This window comes from Lissotriton helveticus, chromosome 5_1, assembly GCF_964261635.1.
Source record: "Lissotriton helveticus chromosome 5_1, aLisHel1.1, whole genome shotgun sequence".
Classification (NCBI taxonomy): domain Eukaryota; kingdom Metazoa; phylum Chordata; class Amphibia; order Caudata; family Salamandridae; genus Lissotriton; species Lissotriton helveticus.
The window spans coordinates 774674306-774701401 of NC_136065.1; the positions used below are offsets into that span (position 1 = coordinate 774674306).

General features: G+C 47.6%; 1 protein-coding gene across 3 annotated transcripts in view; it reads left to right on the forward strand.

The window, feature by feature from the left end:
- The window catches only part of PSAP (prosaposin), a 237666-nt gene that overhangs the window by 84052 nt on the left and 126518 nt on the right, over nucleotides 1-27096 (forward strand). For all 3 annotated transcript variants that reach the window (XR_013594790.1, XR_013594791.1, XM_078643248.1), the window contains one exon: nucleotides 17606-17701. Coding sequence is in view for 1 of the 3 variants with exons in the window: in XM_078643248.1 (XP_078499374.1) it covers nucleotides 17606-17701 (96 nt within the window). In the remaining 2 variants the exon portion in view is untranslated. The remainder of the gene's footprint in view (nucleotides 1-17605; nucleotides 17702-27096) is intronic.

The window sequence follows — 27096 nt, forward strand, 5'->3', positions numbered from 1 at the left end:
CAACCCGCTTGATGCTTAAGTTCAAAATATCATTTATTTACTGCATTCACAACAGTCTAATTTAGCGTTTATCTATACTCTTACATCTTGCTGCTTACCATCAAAATAGACAGCATATGTCCTTGTCCAGAGTACCTGTTAAGGTTTTTTTTATGGTAGGACTCAGTTATTCCTTCAAGACTTCCATCTGCTCCAGTGTGGAATTTTAATATCGTCCTAACCAGGCTAATGGGTCCACCCTTCGAACCATTGCATATATTTGAACTATAATTTCTCCCTTGGAAAGTGGCTTTCCTCATTGCTATTACATCCTTGAGGAGAGTGGATGAGCTTCAGGCTTTAACCATTGAAGAACCATTTTTACAAGTACATCAAAATAAAGTGATCCTTCGTACCAACCCCAAATTTCTACCTAAAGTAGTTTCTGCCTTCCACATCAACCAATCTGAGTTGTCTGTGTTCTTTCCTCACCAAATTCTGTGGCAGAACAGGCCCTGCACACCTTGCATGTAAAACTAGCATTACTTCCTTGCATAGAAAGGGCAATACCTTTTCGTAAAACAAAACGTCTTTGTCGCATTTGCGCCACCTCACAAAGGCAATCATTACTAAATCTGGCATTGCATGGTGGATAGTCAAATGTATTCTGACATGTTATGCAAAAATAACTTTACCAATTCCCCCTAGACCGCATTCCACTCACAAAATAGGGGCTTCTATGGCTTTCTTAAGAAACATGCCCATAGTGGATATCTGCAAAATTTCAACATGGTCTACACCTCACACATTCACGAAACACAATTGTGTCTGTTAGCAAGACAACAAGCTAATGTAGGGCAAGCAGTTCTGTGTACACTTTTGAACTGCAACAGCTACAGGTTAGCTACCGCTTTGGGAGATGACTGCTGTATAGTCTATGCAAAGCATGTGATCTACAGCTCCCATGCCTCGAACGGAAAATGCTACTTTTGCAGCGTGAATCTTTCTGGATTCACTATTGCGTGCATATTCCGCAATCTGGTGGTTGGGTCCGGTATCATAGTCTTTTTTGTCGTAGCCCAGGTGGGCGTCGACGTCCCACCATTTGGTGTACCTTCAGTGACGTCGGCGTGCTTCCGGCAGAAGCTACCACCCTTGGGCGCCGTCTTCAGATTCTTTTTTTCCGCCGTTGGGTCTGGATCGTCGCGTGAAGCTCCAGAAGTTTTGGAGGAGGAAATACAGCAACTCTTCGACGGTAAAGACCTGAGGATCGGGAGAAGAGGACCATCAGAGAAGAGACGACTAAAAGGAAAGAACTTCGAGATCTTCGACGTCCTTGGAGGAATGCGCACACAGGGGGGCCCCTGAGCACAGGGATGTACAAGACACCCTTTAAATTCTGCAAAAACTGCCACCACAAGTTCGCGCAGAAGGACCAGCACCCGGTCTGCAACCTCTGCCTGCCAATCGACTACGAGAGCAGAGACTACAACGCCTGCTCCGTCTTCAAGCCGAAGACACTCCGAGTTCGAGAGACAGAGGACAGCTCACCACACGATGCAGGGCAAGGGCCAGGCCCCGACGCTTTACGAACTGGGCCTCTCCACCGACGACTAGAACAACATCGCCGAAGGTCCAGATGACTTCACGGTCGCAGAGACCGATAAGAAAACTCCTGACAAGGTAGCAGAGTCTACGACCCGGAAAACCCCCACAGGGTCTCGAAAGCCAGAGGCAGACACTCGAAAGTCAGAGCCCAGAGCCTCGAAAGGAGCACCGGCGCCGAAAACTTCGACTACCAAAGCTGCATCCTCCGAAAAAGAGCCCAGCGGATCCTTCGAGAAGGACTCCCGGAGGCCGATCAGCCAAAAGCAAAGGTCATCGAAGCAAGCCCCCAAAAAAGGGTCTTCGACTTCGAAGGAAAAGGAGCTGAAGACAGTTTCGTCGCCGCCGCCGAAACGCTCGACGACAAGCAGGCCGCAGAGATGCAGAGAAAGAAAAGAAGGCTCGAGGCCGAAATGGAGAACATCCTTCAGAGAAAGAAGGACTTCGATGAAAAGATAAGTTACAGGATCCCCTCGAAGCAGTCGCTGAGGTACAGGAGCACGAGTTCGATGTCCAAGAGACGCCGAAAACTCCGGACCCCTCGGAGCACGAAGAGTAAGAAGACCTCTACTACACAGAAGGGGGGCTTACGGGGAGCAGCAGTCAAGCTACGGCTCAGGTTCCTCGACGGCCCAAGATCAGGAATGGCAGGACATCGAGGCCGAAAACCCGGAGGAGGCTGTGGAGACATACCCCTCGAGGCCTTCGCCACCGGATGACATTGGGGCATACAATGAGGTGGTCAGGAAGGCGGCAGCAGCTTATGGAGTTAAGCTGGAAGAGAAGCCAAAAGCAGATTTCCTGCTGGAGACATTGCTCCCACGCAGACAAGAAGCCAGTTCTTGCCCATGCTAAAGAGTATCACAGAACAGGGGAAGGAAGCCTTCAAGGACCCAGCTACATGCAGATCAGGAACGCAGAGGACGGAGAAGAAATACAAATTCTCCTCCCAGGACCCAGCTTACATCAAGGGATCCGTCACAGCAGACTCAATCGCTGCAACAGCCAGAAAAAGGGCAAACGTCCCAACATCTGGACCTCCACCTGACAAGGAAAGCAGGAGGATGGATCTAACTGGCAGGAAAATAGAGGAACGCCGCAACGCACTGGCGTATGGCGAACTCCAACGCCCTCCTAAATAGACCTCAATACCAGCATTGGGATGAGATGGGCCAATTGCTCAAGCACCTCCCGGAACGATACCGTGAGAGGGCATCACACCTTGGGGGAAAAGCATTGCTAACTAGTGCCTGAAGACAGCATTGGATGGGGCAGAAATATCCAGCAGACTGATGGCTATAGGCATCACAGAGAGAAGGCAAGCCTGGCTCAGGATCTCCGGCTTCAATGCTGAGGTTCAGAACAACATCCTGAACACACCCTTCAACGGTGAAACACTGTTGGAGCCCCAGTTGATGAGAAGCTCACACAACTGAAGGACAACGAGACGGCAAGGTCCATGGGGGCCCTGCAATTCAGGGGAATGAGAAGGGGCACTCCTACATGGAGGCCGAACGGCAGGGGTGGAAACCAGCAAGGGCAATCACACCAGGCATTCCACCAGGGACAACAGAGTGACAACCAAAGTCACCAGGGCCAGCAGAGGCAAAACTGGAACTACCAGAGCAGGGGCCAGTCCTTTCGCTCAAGAGGAAATGGACGGGGCCAGAGAAGGAGAGGCGGTGAACAACCCCCCTTTAAGTGACTTCACACGGAAAAAGGTGCTCTTCCACTCGAATCCTCCGGGGGAGGAGCACGGGAAAACAAAGAGGAGAGTGCTACACGGACAAGACACAAAGGAACATGGGACGCCAGTAGGAGGAAGATTGAGATTTTTAGGTCTCGGCAACGAGAACTATTGTTTCTCCAGGAGTGGAGAAAAATAAGACGTGGATACTCAACATTATGCAGTTCGGATACTGCATAGAGTTGGAAAGGAGACCACCAAACCGAGGCAAAGAAAAGAGCACTCGGGAAGAGAGCTGCGATTACTCCAAGAGGAAGTTCAAGAACTCCTCCTCAAAGCGGCCATCGAACAGGTTCCATTCAAAGAACGGAACAAGGGAGTGTACTCAAACTACTTCCTGGTGCCAAAAGTGGACGAAAGTCTAAGACCCATCCTGGACCTACGGTTCCTAAACAAATACGTAAAGACTCAAATTCAAGATGACGTCCCTACAAGAGGTCATCCCGCAGATAAAGGCCGGGGACTTCTTGTCCACCATAGACCTCAAAGATGCGTACCTGCACATCCCCATGAACAGGCAGCACAAGCACATGCTAAGATTCACAGTGAACAAGGATCACTACCAATTCACGACCCTGGCATTCGGCCTAAAGTCCGCACCAACTGTGTTCACCAAATGCCTCGCGGCAGTGGCCGCACATCTAAGAAGAAAGGGGATACACGTGTACCCCTACCTCGACTGGCTCGTGAAGGCAAGCTCTTACAAGACATGCAGAACAGGTCACAAGAACGATAGCAAGCCTGGGATTCTCCATACACTGGGGAAAATGCTCGATGGAACCAGATCAAGTGAAAATCTTCCTGGGAGCTCAAATCGACACCGTCCAATGCAGGGTGTTACCCAGCGAAAAGAGAACTCAGCCTACTGAGGGAGAAACGTCACTACCAGAAGGGGCGAGCTCTGACAGTGAGGACTGTGAGCAAGATCTTGGGGATGATGGCGTCATGCAATGTCCCCAATGTACGCCTAAAAATGAGACCACTCCAAGAGTGGCTGCAACAGCAATGGTCACAAGCTACAGGAAGTTAGGAGGATCTAGTGGTTGTAACGCACAGGGTGCAGGAAGAAATAAGGTGGTGGACCAAGGAAAGAATAACAGTAGGGAAACCTCGAACACCACCGGACCCAACAGTGACCATCACCACAGACGCATCCCAGAAGGGATGGGGCGCACACATGAACAGGCTTAAAGTGAGGGGTCTGTGGAGCCCTACAGATGCAGTCAGACACATCAATTACCTGGAATTGAAAACCGTGTTGCTAGCCCTCAAGGCCTTTCAGAAACACCTGTACAACCAGAAGGTGCTAATACAAACAGACAACACCACAACGATGTTTTACATAAACAAACTGGGGGGAACTCAATCATTCCCTCTGTCAAGCTTGGCACAGGAAATCTGGAGATGGGCTATACCACTAAAAATAGACCTGCTAGCCATACACCTGCCAGGGAAGGACAATGTAGAAGCGGATAGGCTCAGCAGGCAGACTTCAGCGTCCCACGAGTGGGAACTCAATATTCAGGAAACCGAGACTTTTCAGGAGATGGGGCACACCAACAATAGACCTGTTTGCAACACGCCGGAATGCAAAATGCCAATACTTTGCATCCAGGCAACCAGAGGCACTATCACAGGGGAATGCCCTATGGATAAGCTGGTCAAAAACATTTGCCTAAGTTTTTCCCCCGATACCACTGATCCCCAGGGTTCTCAACAAATGCATGACTAGCAACATGACTCTCATCCTGGTGGTACCACAATGGGCCAGGCAGACCTGGTACTCAGTTAATGGATATGACGCAGGGCCCCCCCTTCAAGTTCTCAAAAAGAGACCTACTCTCCATGGAAAACTGAGAAGTTCTACACCCAGAGCCGGAGAGCCTCAACCTCTCAGCCTGGCTCCTGAGGACTTGGAGTTCGCACATCTAAAACTACCAGAGAGCACCCTGCTGGTGCTGCAAGAGGCAAGAAGGCCCAGCACACGCAAGTGCTATGGGGAAAAATTGAAAAGATTCACTCAATGGTGTTGCAAGAAAACTCCATAGAAAACTGACCAGGGAATCTACGGTGCTAAGGTACCTCACACACCTAATTAAAGCTAAGCTCATCCTCGCTGAGGGTGCACCTGGCAGCGATGTGGCATACACTAGGAGAAACGGGGAGAAGCTTCTTTACATCCCAAGTCGTAAAAAGATTCCTGGAAGGGGCTAAAAGAATAGCGCCACCAAAGAGAATGCCGCCACCGGCATGGAACCTAAATGTGGTACTGACGGAGCTCATGAAAGCACCTTTCGAACCCATCCACAAAGCATCACTGCAAATGCTAACAATGAAAACGGCCTTTTTGGTAGCAATCACCTCGCTACGAAGGGTGAGCGAACTGCAGGCACTCACACTGCAGGAACCCTACATCCAGATACAGAGTGACAGGGTCATGATAACAGACCCACACTTCATGCCAAAGGTGGTGTCAAGGTTCCACATGAATCAGAGTATTCAGATCCCTAGCTTCTTCCAAAACCCCACTACAAACGCTGAGAGGTCGCTCCACACTCTAGACACAAGAAGGGCTGTGATGCACTACATTGAAAGGACGAAGGGACACAGGAAAACAAAACAGTTCTTCGTATCCTTCGCAAACAGTTAGATGGGCAAACCAGTGACTAAAAACACCATAGCTCGATGGATCGCACAGACAATACAATTCTGCCACAAACAAGCAGGCCAGGAGCTAACAGGAGGGGCACAGGCCCAGAAAGGAGCAACAATTGCTTTTCTGGCCAACACACCAATTCAGGACATATGCCTGACTGCAACATGGGCTTCAGTGCACACGTTCACTAAGCACTATTGCGTGTATGTACAAATGAACAAAGAAGCACAAGTAGGACAAAAGGTGTATATTCAACAACCAACGCTCATCTTCCACCCAACCGCCATAAAAGTAACGAAAACCGCTACAAAATCTATGCACAGCATAGTGAATCCAGAAAGATTCACGCTGCAAAACTAATAGTTTCTTACCTGTCGGTGTAGTTTTGCAGCTTGAAGATCTTTCTGAATCTACTAGCGAACCCACCCGCCTCCGCCAGAAAGATGAGGCTGGAGAAGAAGGTGGAAACACATAGAAAAGAAAGCAAGTTGAAGCTTACAAGATACGTGAAAAGAATTACGTTGAAAAAACGATTAACAAACATAGCCATGGATTCACTACAAACACAGAAAAGAAAGACCGAAAAAAAGAATCCGAAGATGGCGCCCAAGGGTGGTAGCTTCTGCCGGAAGCACGCTGACGTCACCGAAGGTACACCAAATTGTGGGACGTCGACGCCCACCTGGGCTACGACAAAGAGACTACGATTCCGGACCCAACCACCAGATTGCGGAATATGCACAGCATAGTGAATCCAGAAAGATCTTCAAGCTGCAAAACTACACCGACAGGTAAAACTATTCATTACCCAGTATGCATCTGTTCTTGGCATGTACAGCTGATAGATTCACATGCTCCTTCCCGTCTCCCAAGGTACCTGTTATAGTACTATCCTACTTGGATACATACGCATGCACCTCTCTTATCAACTATTACTAACTCTATTACCCTCTGCTGGAAAACAATATAACAATGGAGTCGATGTCCATGGAGTCGATGTCCAAGCGCACTATCACCGAAAAGAAGAGTCTCCTACCACGTGACTGGAAAAGACTTCTTCGAAGGAAAACAAAGTGCAAACACCTGGACTGCACACTAGATGGCAGGCTATGCAAAGCATGTGAATCTACAGTTGTGCATGCCACGAACAGATGCATACAGGGTAAGTAGTATTTTCTTTTTTTACAAATTCGTGATTCCTAGGTAAATGGCAGAGGGTGATGGAACCAAATTCTCCGACACAGGGCTAAGATTGGGGTGTTATATAATTGTTTATTTAAGACCAGGAGGTAAGATCTTGACATGCAAAATCTCAAATGGGATAGCTGTCTGGGGGGGGGGGGGGCAAGGTCTCTCCGTGGGACAATGGATTGATCTAGCTGGGAAGATCTTGATGTCAGCTAAACTGAAAGCACAGCACTTTAAGACTCTATTTAATTTGTATCATACCCCCACAAAGATGTTAAAATTGGGTGGTGTAAATGTTGGCAAATGTTTCCGCTGTGAAACCGATAGTACAGATTTTTTATACATGTGAGAAATTGACTCTTTGTGGGTCGCATTGAGAGATTCCTTTCAGCGATAACAGGGGCCAGGATGAAGATCACAACATCTGTAATGCTTTTAGGAATTGGGGAAACACGATGCAGGGGCTACTGGCTCATATTTTTTGCCATTTGGTCTTTGTAGCCACAGCAGTGGCTCAGCTCTGTATCTCCTGCATATGGTTACAAAATGAAGCCCCTTTTGAGATGTGGAGGGCCATTTTTATGGTAAAAAAATATATATATATATTTAATCTGGAGTATAGCCTGTATTCATTTAAAGGGTTACGAAGGTAAAAGTTGGGTATACAGGTATTGGGGCCCATGATAGATCATATAAAATATTGACGTTTTATCACTATGTATAACGCCTTCTAATGTACATGCATGTATTTCATTGTATACAATCTACTCTTATATTAACTGAATTCCCCCCCCTTTTTAGGTCCCGCCTAGTAACGCAGCGCATGTGCTGCTTGCAGCCTTGGCTAGATCTATTTATTTCTTTGCCGCAGGGGGACATGTGCATGTGTGCGGGTCATGTGTAAGCGTGCACGTCTCCTGTCCCTCCTTGTTTCCTGCTTGCACGGACAGGAGAGACTGATGGCTTGAAAGCTGAAACTGCGGGGCTGTGCCTTGCAGAACTAGCTGCCTCATGTGTGTGGGAAGCTGAAACCTCCCGGGGAACTCACGGAGCTCTATACTCTCTTTACCTTTACTATGTCGAGAATCCGTCTGTCACGCCACGATTTAACAGGGCAACCTATTTAAAAGAGCGGCTTCGCACTGTGGGGCTGGGCACGGGTCATTTGGGTCATCTATCTAGAACCAGTGCGCCTCATTTCGTTAAGGCCCCCGTTCTTGGGGTTCGAGGCATATGGGCTGCAGATGGTACATTTATGAATAGATCGCCATCTGGTGTTGGGCTCGGATGATTGCACTTTGTTTTTCTTCTGGAGAAGTCTTTGTCGTCATAGGTGACTCCTCCTCTCGGTGTTAGTGCGCATGGGCATCGGCTCCATCCTTAGATTGTTTTTTTCCGCCATCGGGTTCGGATGAGGATCGAAGCGCTCCGGACCGACTTCAACAAGGAAGGTTATAACCGGCGCGTATTCCTTTCCAAATCGACGGTATCGTTATCGAACGCGACTTCACTCCATACCGACGCGATTCGAAGGACGACGACTACGAGAAACTCGACGTAGTCCAGCCCGGGGTCCATGGAAAGGACTCCATTCAAAAAATGTCCAACGTGTGGTGCTAAGTTCCCACACAAGGACCTACACGAAGTGTGCAACCTCTGCTTGTCCCCTGAACACGAATCCAGGGACTGTGAGGCCTGTGCAGCGTTCTCGTCAAAGTCGACGATTAGAAACCGTCGAGCCCGAAGACACGAGGTATCGAGAATGCAGTCACAAGCAATCCCGGAGCTGTTCGAGGACCAGCAACCAGAAGAGGAGGAAGAAGAGGCCGACGAGGCGGGGTCAGAAGCGGACGAGTCCGACGTCGAGGAAATCGACGTCCAACAAACCGTGAGTGACGACGTCCCTTTACCGAAAAACAGACCCCGCACGGTGTCGACCCCGCCCTCGAGCCCGGTCAGACAACCGAAAAAAGTTTCCAACGCCCCGCCTTCGAGCCCGGCAACGAAACAGAAACCGAAACACTCGGTCCCCCATCATAGTGGTTCCGGTTCCGAAAAACCAACCACATCGACACCGAAGCACCAGGTCAAGGAAAGCTCGAAGTCGAAGCAGTCCATGTCGACACCGAAGCACGCTTCGGCGCCGAAAACACCCTCGACACCGGGGACATCTTCGATACCGAAGAAGTCGGATCCGAACAAAACTTCGGCACCGAAAATACAAATGGACATTTCAAAGAAAAGACACCTTTCGGAACCGAAAACTGCGGTACCGACACAGGAACACGGAACGGATCCTAAACAAAAGACTTTGTTTATTGACCCAAAGACTGGCAAGGTAGTCACAGAGCTACCTAAAAAGAGGAAACATGAACATTTGGACGACAAGGCTCATCCAAAGAAGAGAACAATGGGGACGAATACAACTCCTCCCCCTTCTCCCAAACCTCACACACCATCTTCGCCTATTCCTCACAATAGGCCAGATATTCCTCCCACACGTCCATCTACACCTACAACAGATGGAGAAAGTGACACAGGGGAGGGGGGACACCCTGGGGATGATGAGGACACAATCCCAGAGGAGGCAGACCCATGGGAGGAGTATAATGTGGGATCAGGTAATGATACCGACCTTGAGTCATATCCCTCAAAACCTTCACCTCCTGATGACAATACTGGGTTTGCACAACTCATTACTAGAGCAGCAACATTTCATAAGGTAGACCTACATACAGAACCTCTAGTACAGGACTTCTTATTAGAGACACTACCTACTGCACAAAGAACATCAGGAACACTACCAATGCTAAAAGGCCTTCTCAGTCATACATCAGAGATATTCAAAGACCCAGTGAGGGCTAGGGTATTGAACCCAAGAATTGATAAAAAATATAGGGCAGCTCCAAAAGACCCAATATACATTAAGGGACAAATTCCTCTAGACTCACTAGTGGTCACAAACGCTCGCAAGAGAGCAAACTCTTTATCTACGGGAGAAGCGCCACCTCCTGACACTAATAGATGCCTCTGGCAAGAGAGTAGCATCTCAAGCGGCAAACAGTTGGCGCATAGCTAATACGCAAGCACTACTTGCAAGGTATGACAGAGCGCATTATGATGAGTTAGAAACACTCATCAAACATCTCCCTAAAGAACATCAAAAGAGAGCTGATCAACTTATACAAGAAGGGAAGTTAATTACTAACACTTCAATAAAGTGCGCCCTAGACGCGGCAGAAACTGCGGCAAGGTCGACAAATACAAGCATCATGCTAAGGAGACATGCATGGCTCAGAGTGTCAGGATTCAAACAAGAGGTACAAACCTCGTTACTTAATCAACCTTTTGATGGGAAAACACTTTTTGGCACAGGGACAGATGAGGCCCTAGAAAAAATGAAAAAGGATACAGAAACGGCTAAATCAATGGGAGCATTGCAGCAGCCGACACAAAGAGGTTCCTTTCGTAGATCCACCTATAGAGGAGGATCCAAAAGTACAGGTACAAACCAACAGCAAACCTCTTTTACACCTACATCACCCAGAGGTAATTCTAGAGGTGGATACAGGGGTAACAACAACAAGGGTAGAGGTCGCGGAAACAACAACAACCGCAACTCTCCAACCCCAAAACAGTGACTTCATAGAGCTTCCCCCAGACCATATAACACCGGTAGGGGGACGCCTATCACAGTTCCTACCTGTCTGGGAAAACATCACATCAGACAAGTGGGTAAGACAAATTATCCAACATGGTTATTGCCTAGAACTCACAGCTACCCCACCAAACATCCCCCCCAAACAGCGTCCAATGAAACAAGATCACCTGACACTGTTAAAACAGGAAGTAATATCACTGCTAGAAAAGCATGCCATAGAGAAGGTTCCACAGCACCAACAGGGAACAGGAGTATACTCCCTATACTTCCTAATCCCCAAAAAAGACGGGTCTCTAAGGCCAATACTGGACCTAAGACCTCTCAACGCATACATAAATTCGGAACATTTCCACATGGTCACGCTCCAACAAGTACTTCCTTTACTGAAGAAAGGGGACTTTCTTTCTACACTGGATCTAAAAGACGCTTACTTTCATATCCCTATTCACAAAGCCCACAGGAAATACCTCAGGTTTGTGGTAGAAGGACAACATTATCAGTTCAAAGTCCTCCCATTTGGTGTCACGACGGCACCAAGGGTGTTCACAAAATGCCTGGCAGTGGTAGCAGCTCACCTAAGAAGACAACAAATTCATGTCTTCCCATACTTGGACGACTGGCTAATAAAAGCCAGGTCGCAAGAGGAGTGTCTGCAACACACACAAAAGACAATTCAGCTACTACACCAGCTAGGGTTCACGGTGAACTACACAAAGTCACACCTACAACCAAACAAAGTTCAACAATATCTGGGGGCTACCATAGACACAGAAAAAGCCAAAGTGTACCCCAACCCAATAAGAGTCCAAGCAATGCTTACAATCATTCAGAAATTTCAGCCACAACACTCACTAACAGCAAGAGTGTTCATGCAGCTACTAGGCATGATGTCATCCTGCATACTGCTAATACCATATGCAAAACTACAAATGCGTCCGCTACAAGAATGCTTAGCGACACAGTGGAATCAGGCTCAAGGACAGATTACGGATCTGGTGTTGGTAGACGACCGCACACACCGCTCTCTGAAGTGGTGGAACAGAACAAACATTACCAAGGGGCGGTCGTTCCTAGAGCCAATTCCACAGGTGACAATAACAGCAGACGCATCGCTCACCGGATGGGGAGCACATATGGACAAATACACAGTACAAGGAAGGTGGAGTGTGCAGGAAAAAACACTGCACATCAACTATCTAGAACTACTGGCAGTGTTTCTAGCATTGAAAGCCTTTCAGATACATGTTATCCACAAAGCAGTCCTGATCAGAACAGACAACATGACAGCAATGTATTATATTCAAAAACAGGGGGGGACGCACTCTCTCCAATTATCCAGACTAGCACAGGAGATTTGGAGATGGGCCATTCCTCAAAACATCTATCTGTTAGCCGAACACCTACCAGGAGTTCAAAACCAGATAGCAGACATCTTAAGCAGACAGTCGGAACAAATACACGAATGGGAACTGCACCAACAAATACTGCAGCCATTCTTCCAAAGATGGGGACAACCAGAGATAGACCTATTTGCCACTCATCAGAACGCAAAATGCCAAAGCTTCGCGTCCAGGTACCCACATCACCTGTCGCAGGGCAATGCGTTATGGATAAATTGGTCCAACAAATTTGCATACGCTTTTCCCCCTCTCCCACTAATCCCATTAGTGGTCAGGAAACTGCAACAACATTCAATGACCATGATACTAGTAGCACCCACGTGGGCAAGACAGCCGTGGTTCACCACGCTCCTGCAACTCTCACAAGTGCCACATCAAAAGCTACGAATTCTACCCATGCACCTTACACAGAACCATGGAGAGATAATGCACCCAGATCCAACTCAATTGAACTTAGCGATCTGGCTCCTGAAATCCTAGAATTTGGGTACTTAGATCTCCCCCCAAATTGCATGGAAATAATTAAACAAGCGAGACGTCCAACCACCAGAGCATGCTATGCAGCTAAGTGGAAGAGGTTTGCTATACACTGCACTAATAACAATATCAACCCTCTAGACGTATCAACAAGGGAGATTATTTGCTATTTGTTACACTTACAGCAATGTAATCTAGCGTACACATCTATCAGAGTACATCTAGCAGCTATAGCAGCATACCTACAAAACAGGCAGCGCATATCACTGTTCAGAGTACCAGCGATAAAAGCATTCATGGAAGGTCTTAGAGTCATTCCACCAAGATTACCACCTTCCCCAGTCTGGAACCTCAACGTAGTACTCACCAGACTAATGGGGCCACCCTTCGAACCTATGCATAGGTGCGAAATACAATTCCTTACATGGAAGGTGGCATTCCTTATAGCCATTACCTCACTCAGAAGAGTAAGCGAGTTACAGGCATTAACAATACAAGAACCATTCCTACAGATACACCAGAATAAAGTGGTTCTTAGAACAAACCCAAAGTTCTTGCCTAAAGTAATTTCAGCATTCCACATCAATCAGCCAGTGGAATTACCAGTCTTCTTTCCAAAGCCACAGACGGTGGCAGAAAGGGCTCTACATACACTAGATGTTAAAAGAACCATTTCATACTACATAGAAAGAACACAAGACTTCAGGAAAACTAAACAACTATTTGTAGCATTTTCCCCAACACATAAGGGCAATCCTATCTCTAAAGCAGGCATCGCAAGATGGATTGTAAGATGTATACAAATATGTTACATTAAAGCAAAGAGAACATTAACTGTTCCTCCTAGAGCTCATTCCACAAGAAAACTAGGAGCATCTATGGCATTCTTAGGGAACATTCCCCTAGATGACATATGTAGAGCAGCAACTTGGTCTACACCACATACATTCACAAAGCACTACTGTGTTGATGTACAGGCTGCACAACAAGCCAGAGTGGGCCAAGCTGTATTAAAAACTCTATTTCAGACAGTTGCGACAGACACTGGTGACCACCGCTAGGGAGGTAACTGCTGTACAATCTATTCATAAATGTACCATCTGCAGCCCATATGCCTCGAACGGAATATGCTACTTACCAGTATGCATCTGTTCTTGGCATAGAGGGCTGCAGAGTGGTACATGCCCTCCCTGCCTCCCCGGAAACCTGTGTCTGTCCCAACATTATCTTATTTAGATACATTTACATGGGCATATCTTTATGTACTACACTACACTACTCCATCTAACCCTACTATGGCAAAACAATCTAAGGATGGAGCCGATGCCCATGCGCACTAACACCGAGAGGAGGAGTCACCTATGACGACAAAGACTTCTCCAGAAGAAAAACAAAGTGCAATCATCCGAGCCCAACACCAGATGGCGATCTATTCATAAATGTACCACTCTGCAGCCCTCTATGCCAAGAACAGATGCATACTGGTAAGTAGCATATTCCTTATCACGCACGAGGAGCCCTGCTCCAGAGGTGCACAAAATGTGTCCCATTGCAATGACACTTCAGTGCACCGTTTAATCCCTTTCGGGAAAATCTCTGCCCTTACTCTATATATTTTAATACCTTTTTCTGCCATCACTCAATCGGTCTTCTCCCCCTTAGTCATTCATTCTTATATTCCCCTGCCTCCAGTTCTCCCCTCCCCTTCTCCCTCCCCCGTTTCTCCGCCCCTCCTCAGAAGGGTATGCCTTTCTCATCATCTTTCTACCCCGTCTCTATTCATTTCATGGCACTGCCATTGCCTGCGTGTTCTTTCACCTCTTTGAACCGCTGCCTCTATCGCAGCATCTCTGCAAGTGTCTTCCCCCCCTTTTGCTCCTTCCCTCCCCCTTCCTCTTTTCCACTTACTCTCCCCACGCTAATAATCACCACCGCTACGCCCTACCAGTCTGACGGCAAGAGGAGCGACCTGCAGTGAGAAACTGGCCAGAGTGATACTCTGGAAAACAGTCCGCACCGTGAGGGGACCGGTTTAATGGGAAGCGCTATATTCAATCCAATCTTGTGTACATGCACATAGCACAATTTTAGGACCCGCCATTTAGAGGCAGACCGAAGGGGAACCATTTGTTCGATGCATTAAATCTCATCACGGGACATTGTAGCAAACGTGAAATTAAATTGAAGGTAACGTAGCAAACGCATAGTAAAACAAGCATTTGTAATGCAATAGGTCTCGCATTTGCGAGAGTTTGAGCTATTTTTATTGTAAACGACTGCCTTTTATTTAAGTTTTGGTTTTTGAAACCTAAATAAAAGCCATTGTCATTTACAATGCCAACAGGTCAAACTCGTGTAAATGCGAGGCCTACTGCATTGCAAATGCTTGTTAGAAATGCTGGTGCTAAGCACCGGCATGACCTGGCCCACTTAAAGCCCTGGTTATGTTGCTATGTGGTGGTAGCACATCTTCAAACACCTAGACATGGCTCAAGCACAGCTTGCACACAACCCTGGTATTTCCTTGAAATTTGTGCTCAGGATTACAAATCTTTTGAATCGGGTGCATTAACCCACGAGGGTGTGATCTTTGCACTGAAAAACGTGAGTTTAAAGTAATGTTACCTCCATGTCATACCTATAAAATAACTTTTGAAATACTTACCGTGCTTCATACTACACTTTCTAAGCACTACTGAAATCCGCTCATAATCAAAATGTGATGACTACTGCAATGTCCGCAATATATTCTTCCTGCACATTCAGCTCACTGTTTCTCCATTTTGGGCTCGAATTCTAAACATTCGGCGCATCGCAGGCGTATGCTTAAAGTTAACATCAATGTATACATTTTGATGAGGGAGAATGCTTTATTAAAGAATGTATGGAAATCCAGAATATGATTTGAGACTTCCGGGCGTACTCTTAGCCCTTCGTGAGTACTCAGTGGATTTTGTTTCGTGGCAGAAAACACCTGTGTGTAGGCAGTTCTTTGTAAAAGCAGCAACTAAAAAAACAAGCATTATGGGCACTCTGTTAAATAAATAACAAGTTGGGTATTGAAAAACTCACCACCGCAGCCCGGCTTGGACAGGAAGCCAGGCAACTTGTGTTGGGGCGGGGCCGCAAAAAGACAGGAAGCAGACTGGAACCTACCCCGCGCTCCTGTGCCCGTGAAGCCAGCTGTAAGATTTGCGTGCGAGCTAACGGGGCTCCCGTGTTGCTGAGACTGACTTGCTGGCTGCCGAGGGAGAGAGGGACACGCCGAAAGAGCCCGGTGAGTGTGTGTGCGCGCGCGCGTGTGTGTGTGTGTGTGTGTGTGTGTGTGCGCGCCTGTGTGTGCGCACGCCTGTGTGTGTGCACGCCTGTGTGTGCACGCCTGTGTGTGCACGCGTGTGTGTGTGTGTGTGTGTGTGTGTGTGTGTGTGTGTGTGTGTGTGTGTGCGCGCCTGTGTGTGCGCGAGTCTCCTGATCCATTGTGACTGGGAACAGCATGCCTGAATCGGAGCGCGTGACCGGATCCGATTCTGGCATGCTGCACGGGCCCATCTCTTGTCTCCTTGTAAGCACAGCCGCTGACTATAGGTCTCGCTGCGACAGGGCTTTGCCCTGAATCGCAGGTGCGAGACCTAAAAATGAGATTATGCTTTTCTGGTAATGTAAAAAGTAAACACTCTGGCTGCGGGGTGAGGGGCGACATCTCTACATACCTTCCTCCTTAACATGCCCCTGCCACCGATACTTAGCTTTTAGTATATACTGTAGTGCTTCATTGACACGATAACAAAGCACTGAATAGGGTCGAATGAAAGGAGTGGTACCAGGACACTCGTTTTAGGGGTTTGATAACCAGGATGGAGGGTTTCATAGGAAATGTAACGAGAAGCGGTAATGAGGCAAAAGCTAGCAGTATGGACATGGAGTCTACCCCGGCACGGGACACTGCATTCCCTCCACGAGCGCCCCACTGTTAATGGCCGGCAGGACTTAGTTTAATATGCAACCCGCCATTGTATTTGTTTTTGTTTACTCTTCATGTTAGCAAACCGAGCTTGGGTGTCTGCAGTGAGATCCACGAGTTTGACGTTCCGTGTGGGTTTTGTTTACTCGTCGCGATAGCAGGGGTTGCGTTGGCAGTGAGATCAGCAGCTCTACTATTGTGTGGTTTCTGTTTCAGGTGCCTGCATGGAGATCCGACATTTTAATGCTGTGTGGCGCTATTGGCATTGTTAATTACAATTCCTTTTATTAATGTTTTCAAAGCCAACAAATAGATAAAAAGTTTGTCATTTACAATGCCAGTAGCTCAGTCTCGCAAATGAGACCTATTGCATTGCAAATGTGTTTTATGTGCTGTTAGATGTTATGAATTTACGATTCAATTACTGATTTTATTCTTGCTATGGATTGAAATTAAAAAAGACTTTGCTCAGTGCAGTAACCAGTGGTGGGCCTCTGGTGCCTGCTGTGTGCTGCATAGTAAGCTTCATGTCCTGTGCAATTCAGAAGCCTCTTGCACGTATTGGCAGCTGAAAATGAGCCAATATTCAGGCTAAGAGGACGGTGACTAAAACGGAGAATCTTTGCAGTCTCTTAGGATCTGGTATTTTTTTTTCTATGTTGATGTTTTTTTGTTTGTCCAGTTTGGTCTATATAGACTTTGATAGCTGTGAAGCTGAATACAGAACTTTGGGACATAAAACTAATTATCTTAATTGGTTGCATATAGATATTGAAAATAGCTCAAATCGATTACCTGAGGCGCCCCAGTCATAGTGTATTTAAATTGGAAAAAAATGCATAGTACACAAGCAGCTGTCAGTCAAGAACATTGTTAATGCTGCTGTCTGTTTTTAGTGGTGTAAAGGTGCCATTTTCTTTTAATCTTTCAGAAAGAGAATCACCCGGAGCAAACATCAGTGCAATGTGAAATATGTCAGATTGTTGTTGGAAAAATCGTTGATATGCTTGAAAACAACAAAACTGAGGTACAGTATGCATAAGGAAAACAATGTGGTGACAGTAATTGCCTGTTGGCTAGTATCACGGGCCATAAATACCTCAGTGGTTGATGTACCAAAATGATCTGTTTATATTGTGGTGACCCACTAAATAGTTTCATGGACAAACGAGAGGAAAGGGTTACAAATGAGGTTTGCAAAACGGTTATCAGTCTAAAAAGCTCCAGATTTCTTGCTTCAAGTTCTCGGACCCTTTCATGTCCATGTAGTCTCGCATCCAAAGAGCAATGCAAGTTCCACCTATTTGCCAACTGTAGGTGATCATTTCCCTTCCATGTACCACACAATGACTTGGCCAACATGAAAGCTCTAAATGGCCTTTGAGTGAAGGAGATGCAGGAAATGTATGGAACAATCCACTATAGTGGTTTGAGTTAATGGTACAGGAAATCTGATTCCACCCAGTGAAAATCACTTACCCTTAATAAAACCGATCTACCACACCTCAAATGATAACCTGAAGCTTGTGTAAAGTTTTGCCTGTCCTCCCCTCATCAGTTTTCAAAGGACTTGATCAGTAGTTCCTAGTAATGAGGTGCTAAATCTGATAGATCTGGAGATGCGAATGTAGAAGTGCACCCCCCCCCTACAGTGCATATATTAACTATTTTTAAAGAATCTTCAGACACGAACTAGTGAACACGAAGAGGCAGTTACTGGCCTTTGTTTCCGAGGTCTGCCTGTAGCCATTCCAGTAACTCCGATTTTTAGTGTTCTGTACAGAAGGTTTGAGGGGTGGGAAGCATACAGTCCAAGCCCCCTCCCCCTCAATTTTTTGGGGCGTCTTCACTTGCTGATATGCATTTGGCAAAGGGCTACTGATATTCAAGGTGAGAATTTAACGGTTCAGTTTTGGCATGACTTTCTACTTTGACTCAAGATTTGCATAGATTAAGTGAGCTTGTGTAGATCAATCTCTGCGTTTTCAGCGTTTCTATTGAAACTGTGGTGCTTTATCCCACCTATGTCAGTTACCTCCCGGACCTGCCATCGGAAATCCAGCTCTATCATCCCTCTCAATTTCAAGGCAAGGTTTCACTTGAAGTTTGGTTATCTCTCAATGTTTTTGTAGTCTTGGATATCTTTAAATCAGTGGAAAATGTAACTGTTCATAGATCATTCCGCTCTGACTTGGAAATCAACTGCACTGGCTTCTCTAAAATTAATTTGTTTCTTCTATTTAGGGGCAGGTTCAGTACATCCCTGCAAGCAAAAAAGGAATTAATTTATTTTTGACTATTCACCCTATATCCGCTAGTAATACAACACTGCTTTTAGAAATATAGCCCTTATCTTAGATCAAAGAGTCTTTCTTTGCCATTTACTTTTTTTTTTTTTTCATTTCTCTTGGCCTAAGGAGTATCTTGCTACACAGAATTTGAGGAAGGCCACGTTTTAATGTTAATCTTCATTTCTATTTTATAAATGACGTTTTTAAATGGCCGCCTCCTGAATTTGTTAAACATTTCCCACCAGTTCATGTTGAAACTCTTGTTCAAATGTCTCCGTATACAGATCATTTTTGAATGCTTGATCAAGCCACTAAAGTGTTTTTGAAAGTAATTAATTGATTTAAAAAAAACACTTCTAACCCCAGCTCGAATCCCAGATTCAGAAATAGCTTCAAGCAACAAACTGCTTACATTTACTTTGTTTTATAATGTTATGAACTCATTTCTACTTGTTCTGATTCACACAGTCTTTGCTTTTGCCCCATGATGAATCTTTAGATTCACAGGCCCTGCGTTCTAACATCTAGGGATTAGGATGACCTCTTTGCTGGGCTGCCCTGTCCAACCCGTGTATACTTGTGTGGTTTCTGGGTATCCTATGTTTTTTTTAAAAACCACCCCCTCCTTCAGTGAGCTTACCGGTCACAGTAAAAAACAAAAAAAGCATTTAAAATGCAATAAGTAGTGCCTTTTATTACGTTAAAGCCATTTGCTTTGCTAATGGTATTGTATAGCAAAGCAAATGGCTTCAACTTAACTTAAGGCGAGATCTGTTGCATATTTAATGCTTGTTTACCCTGGTACCCTCTCCTGGACTGTCTTGTCTCTGGGCCCACCCTCCTGAACAGGTTTTGTGGGCCTTTAGAGAACTTAGTTTTTATCTTCAGACTGTCCACTTTTATTTTATTTTCACCCCCTGCCCCCAATCCCCCCCTCCCCCCCCTGACGAGACCTTATGGACAAGTTAGTCTTAACCTAATGGTCAGCCTTCTTTCCCAATTTTTCGTCAAAGTGGACCTAGGTTTAACAAGTACTAATGAAAGTTTTCAGAAACTGTTACTTAACAAATGCTCTTTTATAATCCGATTATAAAACCTATCATAGTCTTGCACCTTGTTACCTCTCGCCCAGCCACCTAGTGTTTTGACTGAGGGCAAGAAGCTACCTAGGCCTGACTAGGTTTGAGTCTCCCTGAACCTAATTCTGTACTCAGGGGTGAGTTCAAAGCCCTCAATCAGGGTCGCCTTCATGAGGTTATAGGTCTTCGCTACTGCCTTATTCAGTGTCGGGAGTATCTCTGCACTTTCCTCAGAACAGCTCCCAGAGTAGAGAGCCCCAATAATTATGGCTGCATTTCCTCATCTTACAATCCCTCTCCAAGGCTGTAAACCACTTGGTGACATCATCAACTTCTACCTATTTGGGGACAATCCCTTTGGCAGAAACTGTGCTTGCTCCGACCAGAGGTGTTACCTCCTCCAAGCAGGATGACTAATCGGCATTACAAGGCGGGAGGCTTCAAAGGCCTCTGACTGCTTGATATGCGACCAGAGGCTGGCCCAGAAAGGGAAAATGCCATACCCAGATTTGGCCCACTTGGCACCAGGTCAGGTGGGAAAATAAGCTAATCTGCTGGAGAATTACTCCCCGCCCCCCAACCACCAGGCTAGTATCACCCTGATGGTGGGTTACCTGATGTGAACAAAAAACGTAGAATTCCACCATCTTGGTTTTCACGGAATTATGCTCTCTTGGTACGATGTTATGTCCACTTCTGACATGAAGTGGTCATATAGAGGGTGTAGTCAGCCTAAAGGTAAGTAGCAGATTGGCTACTACCCGTCACTTCCATAACACACCTATATTGAGTATTTAGGGGACTATCACTGCCTTTGTTTGCCTGCTAGCCGCTCGTGAGGACTTGCCTTCAGCCTTCTGCCCGCGGACCTTCCGCCTGCCTCCCGCTGCCCTGCCGTTTCTCCAACCTAGAGCGGGGCCGCTGTGAGGAGACCGGCGAGGGGCGGACTCCATTGTCCAGCAGCCCTTGAGGTTTGCCGCGTCACCACCAAGCGCCAGGAGGCGCATAAAGAACCATCACCAGCCCCACTGAGCGGGGGACTATCACTGCCTTTTTTTGCCTGCTAGCCGCTCGTGAGGACTTGCCTGCGGACCTTCCGCCTGCCTCCCGCTGCCCTGCCGTTTCTCCAACCTAGAGCGGGGCCGCTGTGAGGAGACCGGCGAGGGGCAGACTCCATTGTCCAGCAGCCCTTGAGGTTTGCCGCGTCACCACCAAGCGCCAGGAGGCGCATAAAACAATCACCAGCCCCGCCTCGCGGGACGCGAGCAGAAGCCCGGACAAAGGGCGGACGAAGGGCGGACAGTCTTAGACAGTCCGCGACTGGACTGGGCCCTATTCCATGCCTCTGAAGTGAGAAACACCCACTACTCTTGTACGCTACTGTATATGGGAATGTAAGTTGAGCATTCTACGTCCTCTCCCTTAGCACTGTTTGAACTTGTGACTTTATATATTTTTCTTAGTGTTTACTTACTAAGTGTTCAGTATGCCTAAAAAAGCAGCCCCAACTAATTCCAACACTCTAGTTAACTATTTGGTTCAGGTGGTTACGAAAATAAACTGCGAAAGGAGGCAGTCACTGGGATTAAGCCAGTCACCTGTTCTCCAACCCATGAGCCCAACTCAAGCATCCTCACAGGTAGATATTCCATCGTTGGATGCTCCCATTGACCTGATAGATATTAACATACATGCAGGTGATAACTATGATCAGCCGCTCTCCCGGCGGCCGATTCAGAAATCTTCGTCGTGACCGACCCAGAAAATGAAGTCGACCCTGAGACACGTGTCCAAACTACAGATGAAGAACCCTCTTCAGAACAGGAAACCCGACCAGCTAGAACATGTAGAAAGACCCAGCCAAAACGAGCTGGTCTAAGGAGGAAAAGGGCATCACCCCCTGGGAAACCAAGGCTAAAAGTGTGGAGTAAGGAGATGTAAATGTAGTATACTTGTAAAGCGCACAGCTGCCCCAGCAACGGGGCGTCCCGGCGCTGTATAACTCTGGGGAACCCGTCCTGGCTTTCCCTGTGGGATGGTCCCTTGCAGGGAGTCCCCAAGGTGGAGCCAGGCATCCCCGGAATTGGTGGAGCCGTTGTGGAGATTAGGCAAGCTAATGCCCAGAGTTGCCGAGTGGAACCCCTGATTAGAGTAGGCACCGAAGCGAGAATTATCAAGTCCGCTGACCAAGGTCCACGACCCTGATAGATGATAGTGCAAAACGCATTATGGATGATGAGCTGTTCCATAGGATAGCCGAAATGTTCGAATGTAAAAATAAGTCTATTATTAAGCCTATGGTTGCCAAAATTGATAAACTAAACGCTGAGATAAAAAAAATGGGTGGGGTTCAGAGTAAGGTTGTGGGTGAGGTTGACAAACTAGCAACACTAGTTACAAAATTGGTAGAAGCAACTGGGGAGAATGTTGTGAGTGCAATAGAGGAGGCGGGCGGCCCGACGCCATCTATCGGCCCGGCTCAGGTTCCAATAAGCACTAATAATCGCTCTGCGGCCACAGATGGTGGCTTGGCAACACCAAATATTCCGCCGGTATTATGCCAAATAGATTCCCTCCAATTTATAGTGGAAGCCTCTCCAGTGGTACTGGTGTTGGCCAATGTACCGCCTCTGGCGAGTGGGCAACTGGAATCCCCAGTTTCACTGTCCAGTAAGGCGCTGCATTGGCTAGCAGGAAACATGCAGATGGCGCCAGGAGGGAAACAGCAGCTAGCGGGTGAAATCAAGACAGCGAAAAGGGTTGCCTTGATTGGGAATAGACCAAAAAGGTTTAAAGGAGACTGTGTAGCGGTGACTTTTTCCCATCCGGCTGTCCTACCCAATGTCTTGACTAATATTCTTCCGCCCCAAAGAAGAAGTGGGACTGTTGTCCCCCTCACTCTAAAATTTTTCTACGGTGAACAGCAAAATGTAACATTCCCCAAGACCCCGGGGCCAGTGTGGGACACTGTGAGAAACAGATGGGGAGCAAAGGCTCTAGCTAATGAATGGGGAATGGATTTGGGAAATAGATTTGGGATCTTATCGGGATTAAATGATTGTGACTGACTTGAGAGGGGGACGCAAGATTGCATGCTCCATTCCACCTGGTAATCACCAAGTGGGAGATCCTATAGCTCAGACATCTATCCCGGCAAGTGATATTCTAATGCCTCAGATAAAAATGAGCAAACCAAATACTCTAGTGGTCTTAAAAGGAATTAATTACCTTAATAATCCACCCGTTTGCAATACTACCAACAGCGCAAATGCAAAAATAACTTTAAATTTGGTGGTAACAGAATAGCTTGAGTGAAAGTATCTCATCCCAAGAGTGTAGGGTTAGTCAACCCACTAGCACGGAACTACCTAATGGTAATGTTTCTGCTCAATCTACCTTGGTGTCTTGGAATGGCGCAGGCCTAAAAAGCAAAGCAACATCCTTGGACTGGCTAGCTTTCTTGGATACCAATGATTTAATCCTCCTCCCGGAAACTTAGCAGGTAGCCCCAGAACCAAAGCAAGGATACTTATTATTATTATTATTATTATTATTATTATTATTAGGGTTTTGTAGAGCGCGTAGTAACCTGGAGGCATCCCAGCGCTGGGATCGAGACCCATCATGAGGGTAAGTACCGGGAAAGGGAGGGGGCGGGGGATCAGGGGAAGAGGTGCGTTTTGAGTAGTTTCCTAAACCGGAGGTAGTCCGATTCCAACCTTAATTTGCGGGGGAGAGTTCCAGAGGGTGGCTGTGTTCACGGAGAAGCGCCGACCGCCTGTGCGGGCCCTTTTCACTCTGGGAACTGTGATGAGGTATTCGTGGTCGGAGCGGAGGGACCTTGTGGCCTTGTAGGGCCTAATAAGGGTTTTGAGGATGGGGGGGCCTTTGTCCTGTAGGAGTTTATGGGCCAGACAGAGCCTTGAATTTGACTCTTTCTCTAACAGGCAGCCAATGAAGGAGCTTCAGAGCTGGTTTGGCCGAGGATCTAGCTGGGATGTTAGTCAGAAGCCTGGCTGCAGCGTTCTGAATCCTTTGTAGTTTGTTGAAGGTGGCTTCGGGAGTTCCCAGATGTATAGCGTTGCTATAGTCCAGCCTAGAAAGAATGAGGCCTTGGATGATCAGTTTCCGGGAGATGGGAGGGAGCAAAGGCAGGATTTTCCTGACTGATCTAAGGAGCCCGAAGCAAATCCCAGCGGTTTTCTTAGCCTGGGTTTTGAAGGACAGATCTTTCTCGATCCAGATTCCCAGGCTCTTGATCTCAGCTTTGGGGGCGGGGGGTTCGCCTAAACAGGAGGGCCAGATGTTGGGGGGGGGGGGGGGGGAGATGGTCCATTATGTCCAAGAAGCAGGATTTCCGTCTTGGACCCGTTGAGTTTCAACGCTGAGTTGTTCATCCACCCCTGGATTTTGGAAAGGCAGCTGTGCAGATTCGCTGGTTCTTGGTTGGGGTGAGATAGAGACACCACCAGATGGGTGTCATCCATGTAGCTGATGATTTTCACACCGAACGGGGTGACAACCTCCTCCAATGGGGACATATAGACATTAAATAATGTCGGGCTTAATGAGGAGCCCTGTGGTACTCCACATTGGAGGGGGACTGTTGGAGAGCGGGAGTCGTTCTCCCAGACCTGGAAGGAGCGGTGTTTTAGAAATGATGCTAACAAGGCAAGGGCAGTGCCCTCCACACCGCTATCTGAGTCGCTGGATAAGAACCTGATGGTTGACAGTGTCAAAGGCCGCACTAAGGTCCAGGAGGATCACTGCCACTGATCCTCCTGTGTCCAGAATGAGTCTGGCCTCCTCCACTGCCGCCAGGAGGGCGGTGTCCGTGCCCTGACCCGGGCGAAATCCACTCTGCGAGCTTTTCAGCCGGTTGGTAGACTCCAGAAACTGGGAGAGCTTTTTGTTTACTAACTTTTCAGCGATTTTACTGATGCCGGGGAGGAGGGAGATTGGCCTGTAATTGGCCAAGTCAAGGGGGTCTAGTAGAGGCTTTTTTAGGAGGGCCTTGACCACAGCCGCTTTCCAGCTGGGGGGGACCTTACCCTGAAGTAATGAAGAGTTGATGAGGTCAGTAAGAGGGGGGCGATCGTGGGTGCCACTTTTTTGAGCATACGGATGGGCACCGGGTCGTTGGGGGAGCCACTTTTGATCGAGGCGAGCGTGAGCAAAACCTCTTCAATAGTTACAGGGCCGAGTGTGTTAAGGTGGGAGGTGGCCGGGTCAGATCTGCGACAACTTTCGTCAGGGAGGCTGTGATCGACTGGTGGTAGAGTGGCGAGAATTTTATGGATTTTCTCGTCAAAATACATTGCTAGTTTTTGGCATTTGTCCTCCGAGGCGTTGGGATCTGGGAGTTTCCCTGGCGTTGGTTCCGGGACTTTGAGTAGTTCTTGTAGGATGGTGAAGGTTTCCCTGGCAGAACAGGGAGAATTTTTTATTTTTTTGTCATAGAATTGGATTTTGGTGTTGCGAAGCGCGAGTTTGTAAATTCTTAAGGAGGTATGGTAGGAGTCTTTTTTGACTGCGGATTTGTCCTTCCTCCATGAGCGTTCCGTCCTTTTACAGTCCTTGCGTAGTAGGTTAAGCTCAGGGGTGTACCATTGAGCCGGATGTACTCTTTTGATTCGTATCACAGTACTCGTTTTGGGGAGGAGCTTGTCCAGAGTGAGTGAGCCAGGAGTTAAACTGCACATCTGCAGTGTCTGGGTCAGGAGCTTGGGGGGGGGGGGGAAGGGAAGGGGGGGGGAAGGGAAGGGGGGGGGGAAGGGAAGGGGGGGGGAAAGGAAGGAAGGGGGGGGGGAAGGAAGGAAGGGGGGGGGGAAGGAAGGAAGGGGGGGGGAAGGAAGGAAGGGGGGGAAGGAAGGAAGGGGGGGAAGGAAGGGGGGGGAAGGAAGGAAGGGGGGGAAGGAAGGGGGGGGAAGGAAGGAAGGGGGGGAAGGGGAAGGGAAGGAAGGGGGGGAAGGGGAAGAGAAGTCATGAGCGTGGATGCCCATTCCTCTGGCGAAAGTTTGCGCCAGCATCTATCGGTAACCCGGGTCTCGGATGTTTGGGGTTGCGGAAAGGAGAGATGCCAGTCTATGGGGATCAAGAAGTGGTCTGTCCAAGGTAGAGGGCGGGGAGTGCCAGTTTTAAGGTTGTGGATGTTTGTAAAAATGGGGTCCAGCAGGTGTCCTTTCTCGTGAGTGGGCTCCTGGTTAACCAGTCGTGTGCCAAAGGACGTGAGATCGAGAAGAAGTTCGGAGGAAATTACGCTCTTAGGGTCTAGTAGATGGAGGTTGAGGTCTCCCAGGATTAGTAAGTTGGAGGTTGTTGCTGCCATGAGGGAGACAGTGTCAGCCAAAGCGCTAGCTAACTTGGCTGGGGCTCCAGGTGGACGGTATATCAATAGACCAGAAAGGGAGGTTACAGGTGAAATCTGAAGAGCAAAATGACAACTTTCGCAGTCCTCAATATTGCCATTGCTAGTTCTACAGGAGAAATGCTCTCTGAATATTATAGCCAGACCACCTCCTCTACCGAGGGGTCTGTTCTGGGAGTGGATTTGGTAACCAGGTGGTAGGGCATTAACGATATCAGAGTCGGTGTGAGGGGAGAGCCAAGTTTCCGTGAGGAACAGAATGTCAATGGCTAGTTCCTGAATGAGAAGGTTTATCTCGTGGGAGTGTTTGGGGAGGGACCTACAGTTAAGGAGACCAAGCTGAGGGCCGTGGCCCTCCGCGCCAGTAGGGGCTGGGTTGCAGAGGTCACAGTTGGAAAATGGTTTATCTCCTGTGTAAATGTAATGGCAGTTAATATTTTTCGATGGGTTCAGGGCGCGGAGCCAGGGTGCGGAGCCACACCGAGTCTACGGGGAAGGCCAAAGGGGGGCTTGGTGACATGGGTAAAACAGGACAGTGGGTACTCTGCTCTCCAGTTGGCTACAAATAGCTCTGATATCCTGCTAGTCAAACTCCAACGACTACACTGTAAGGACCTTTATTTTTAATATTTACTCAAGGGGGCTTCCAGGCGGTAAATCCACTGAGGCAGTTGACCAGCTAGAT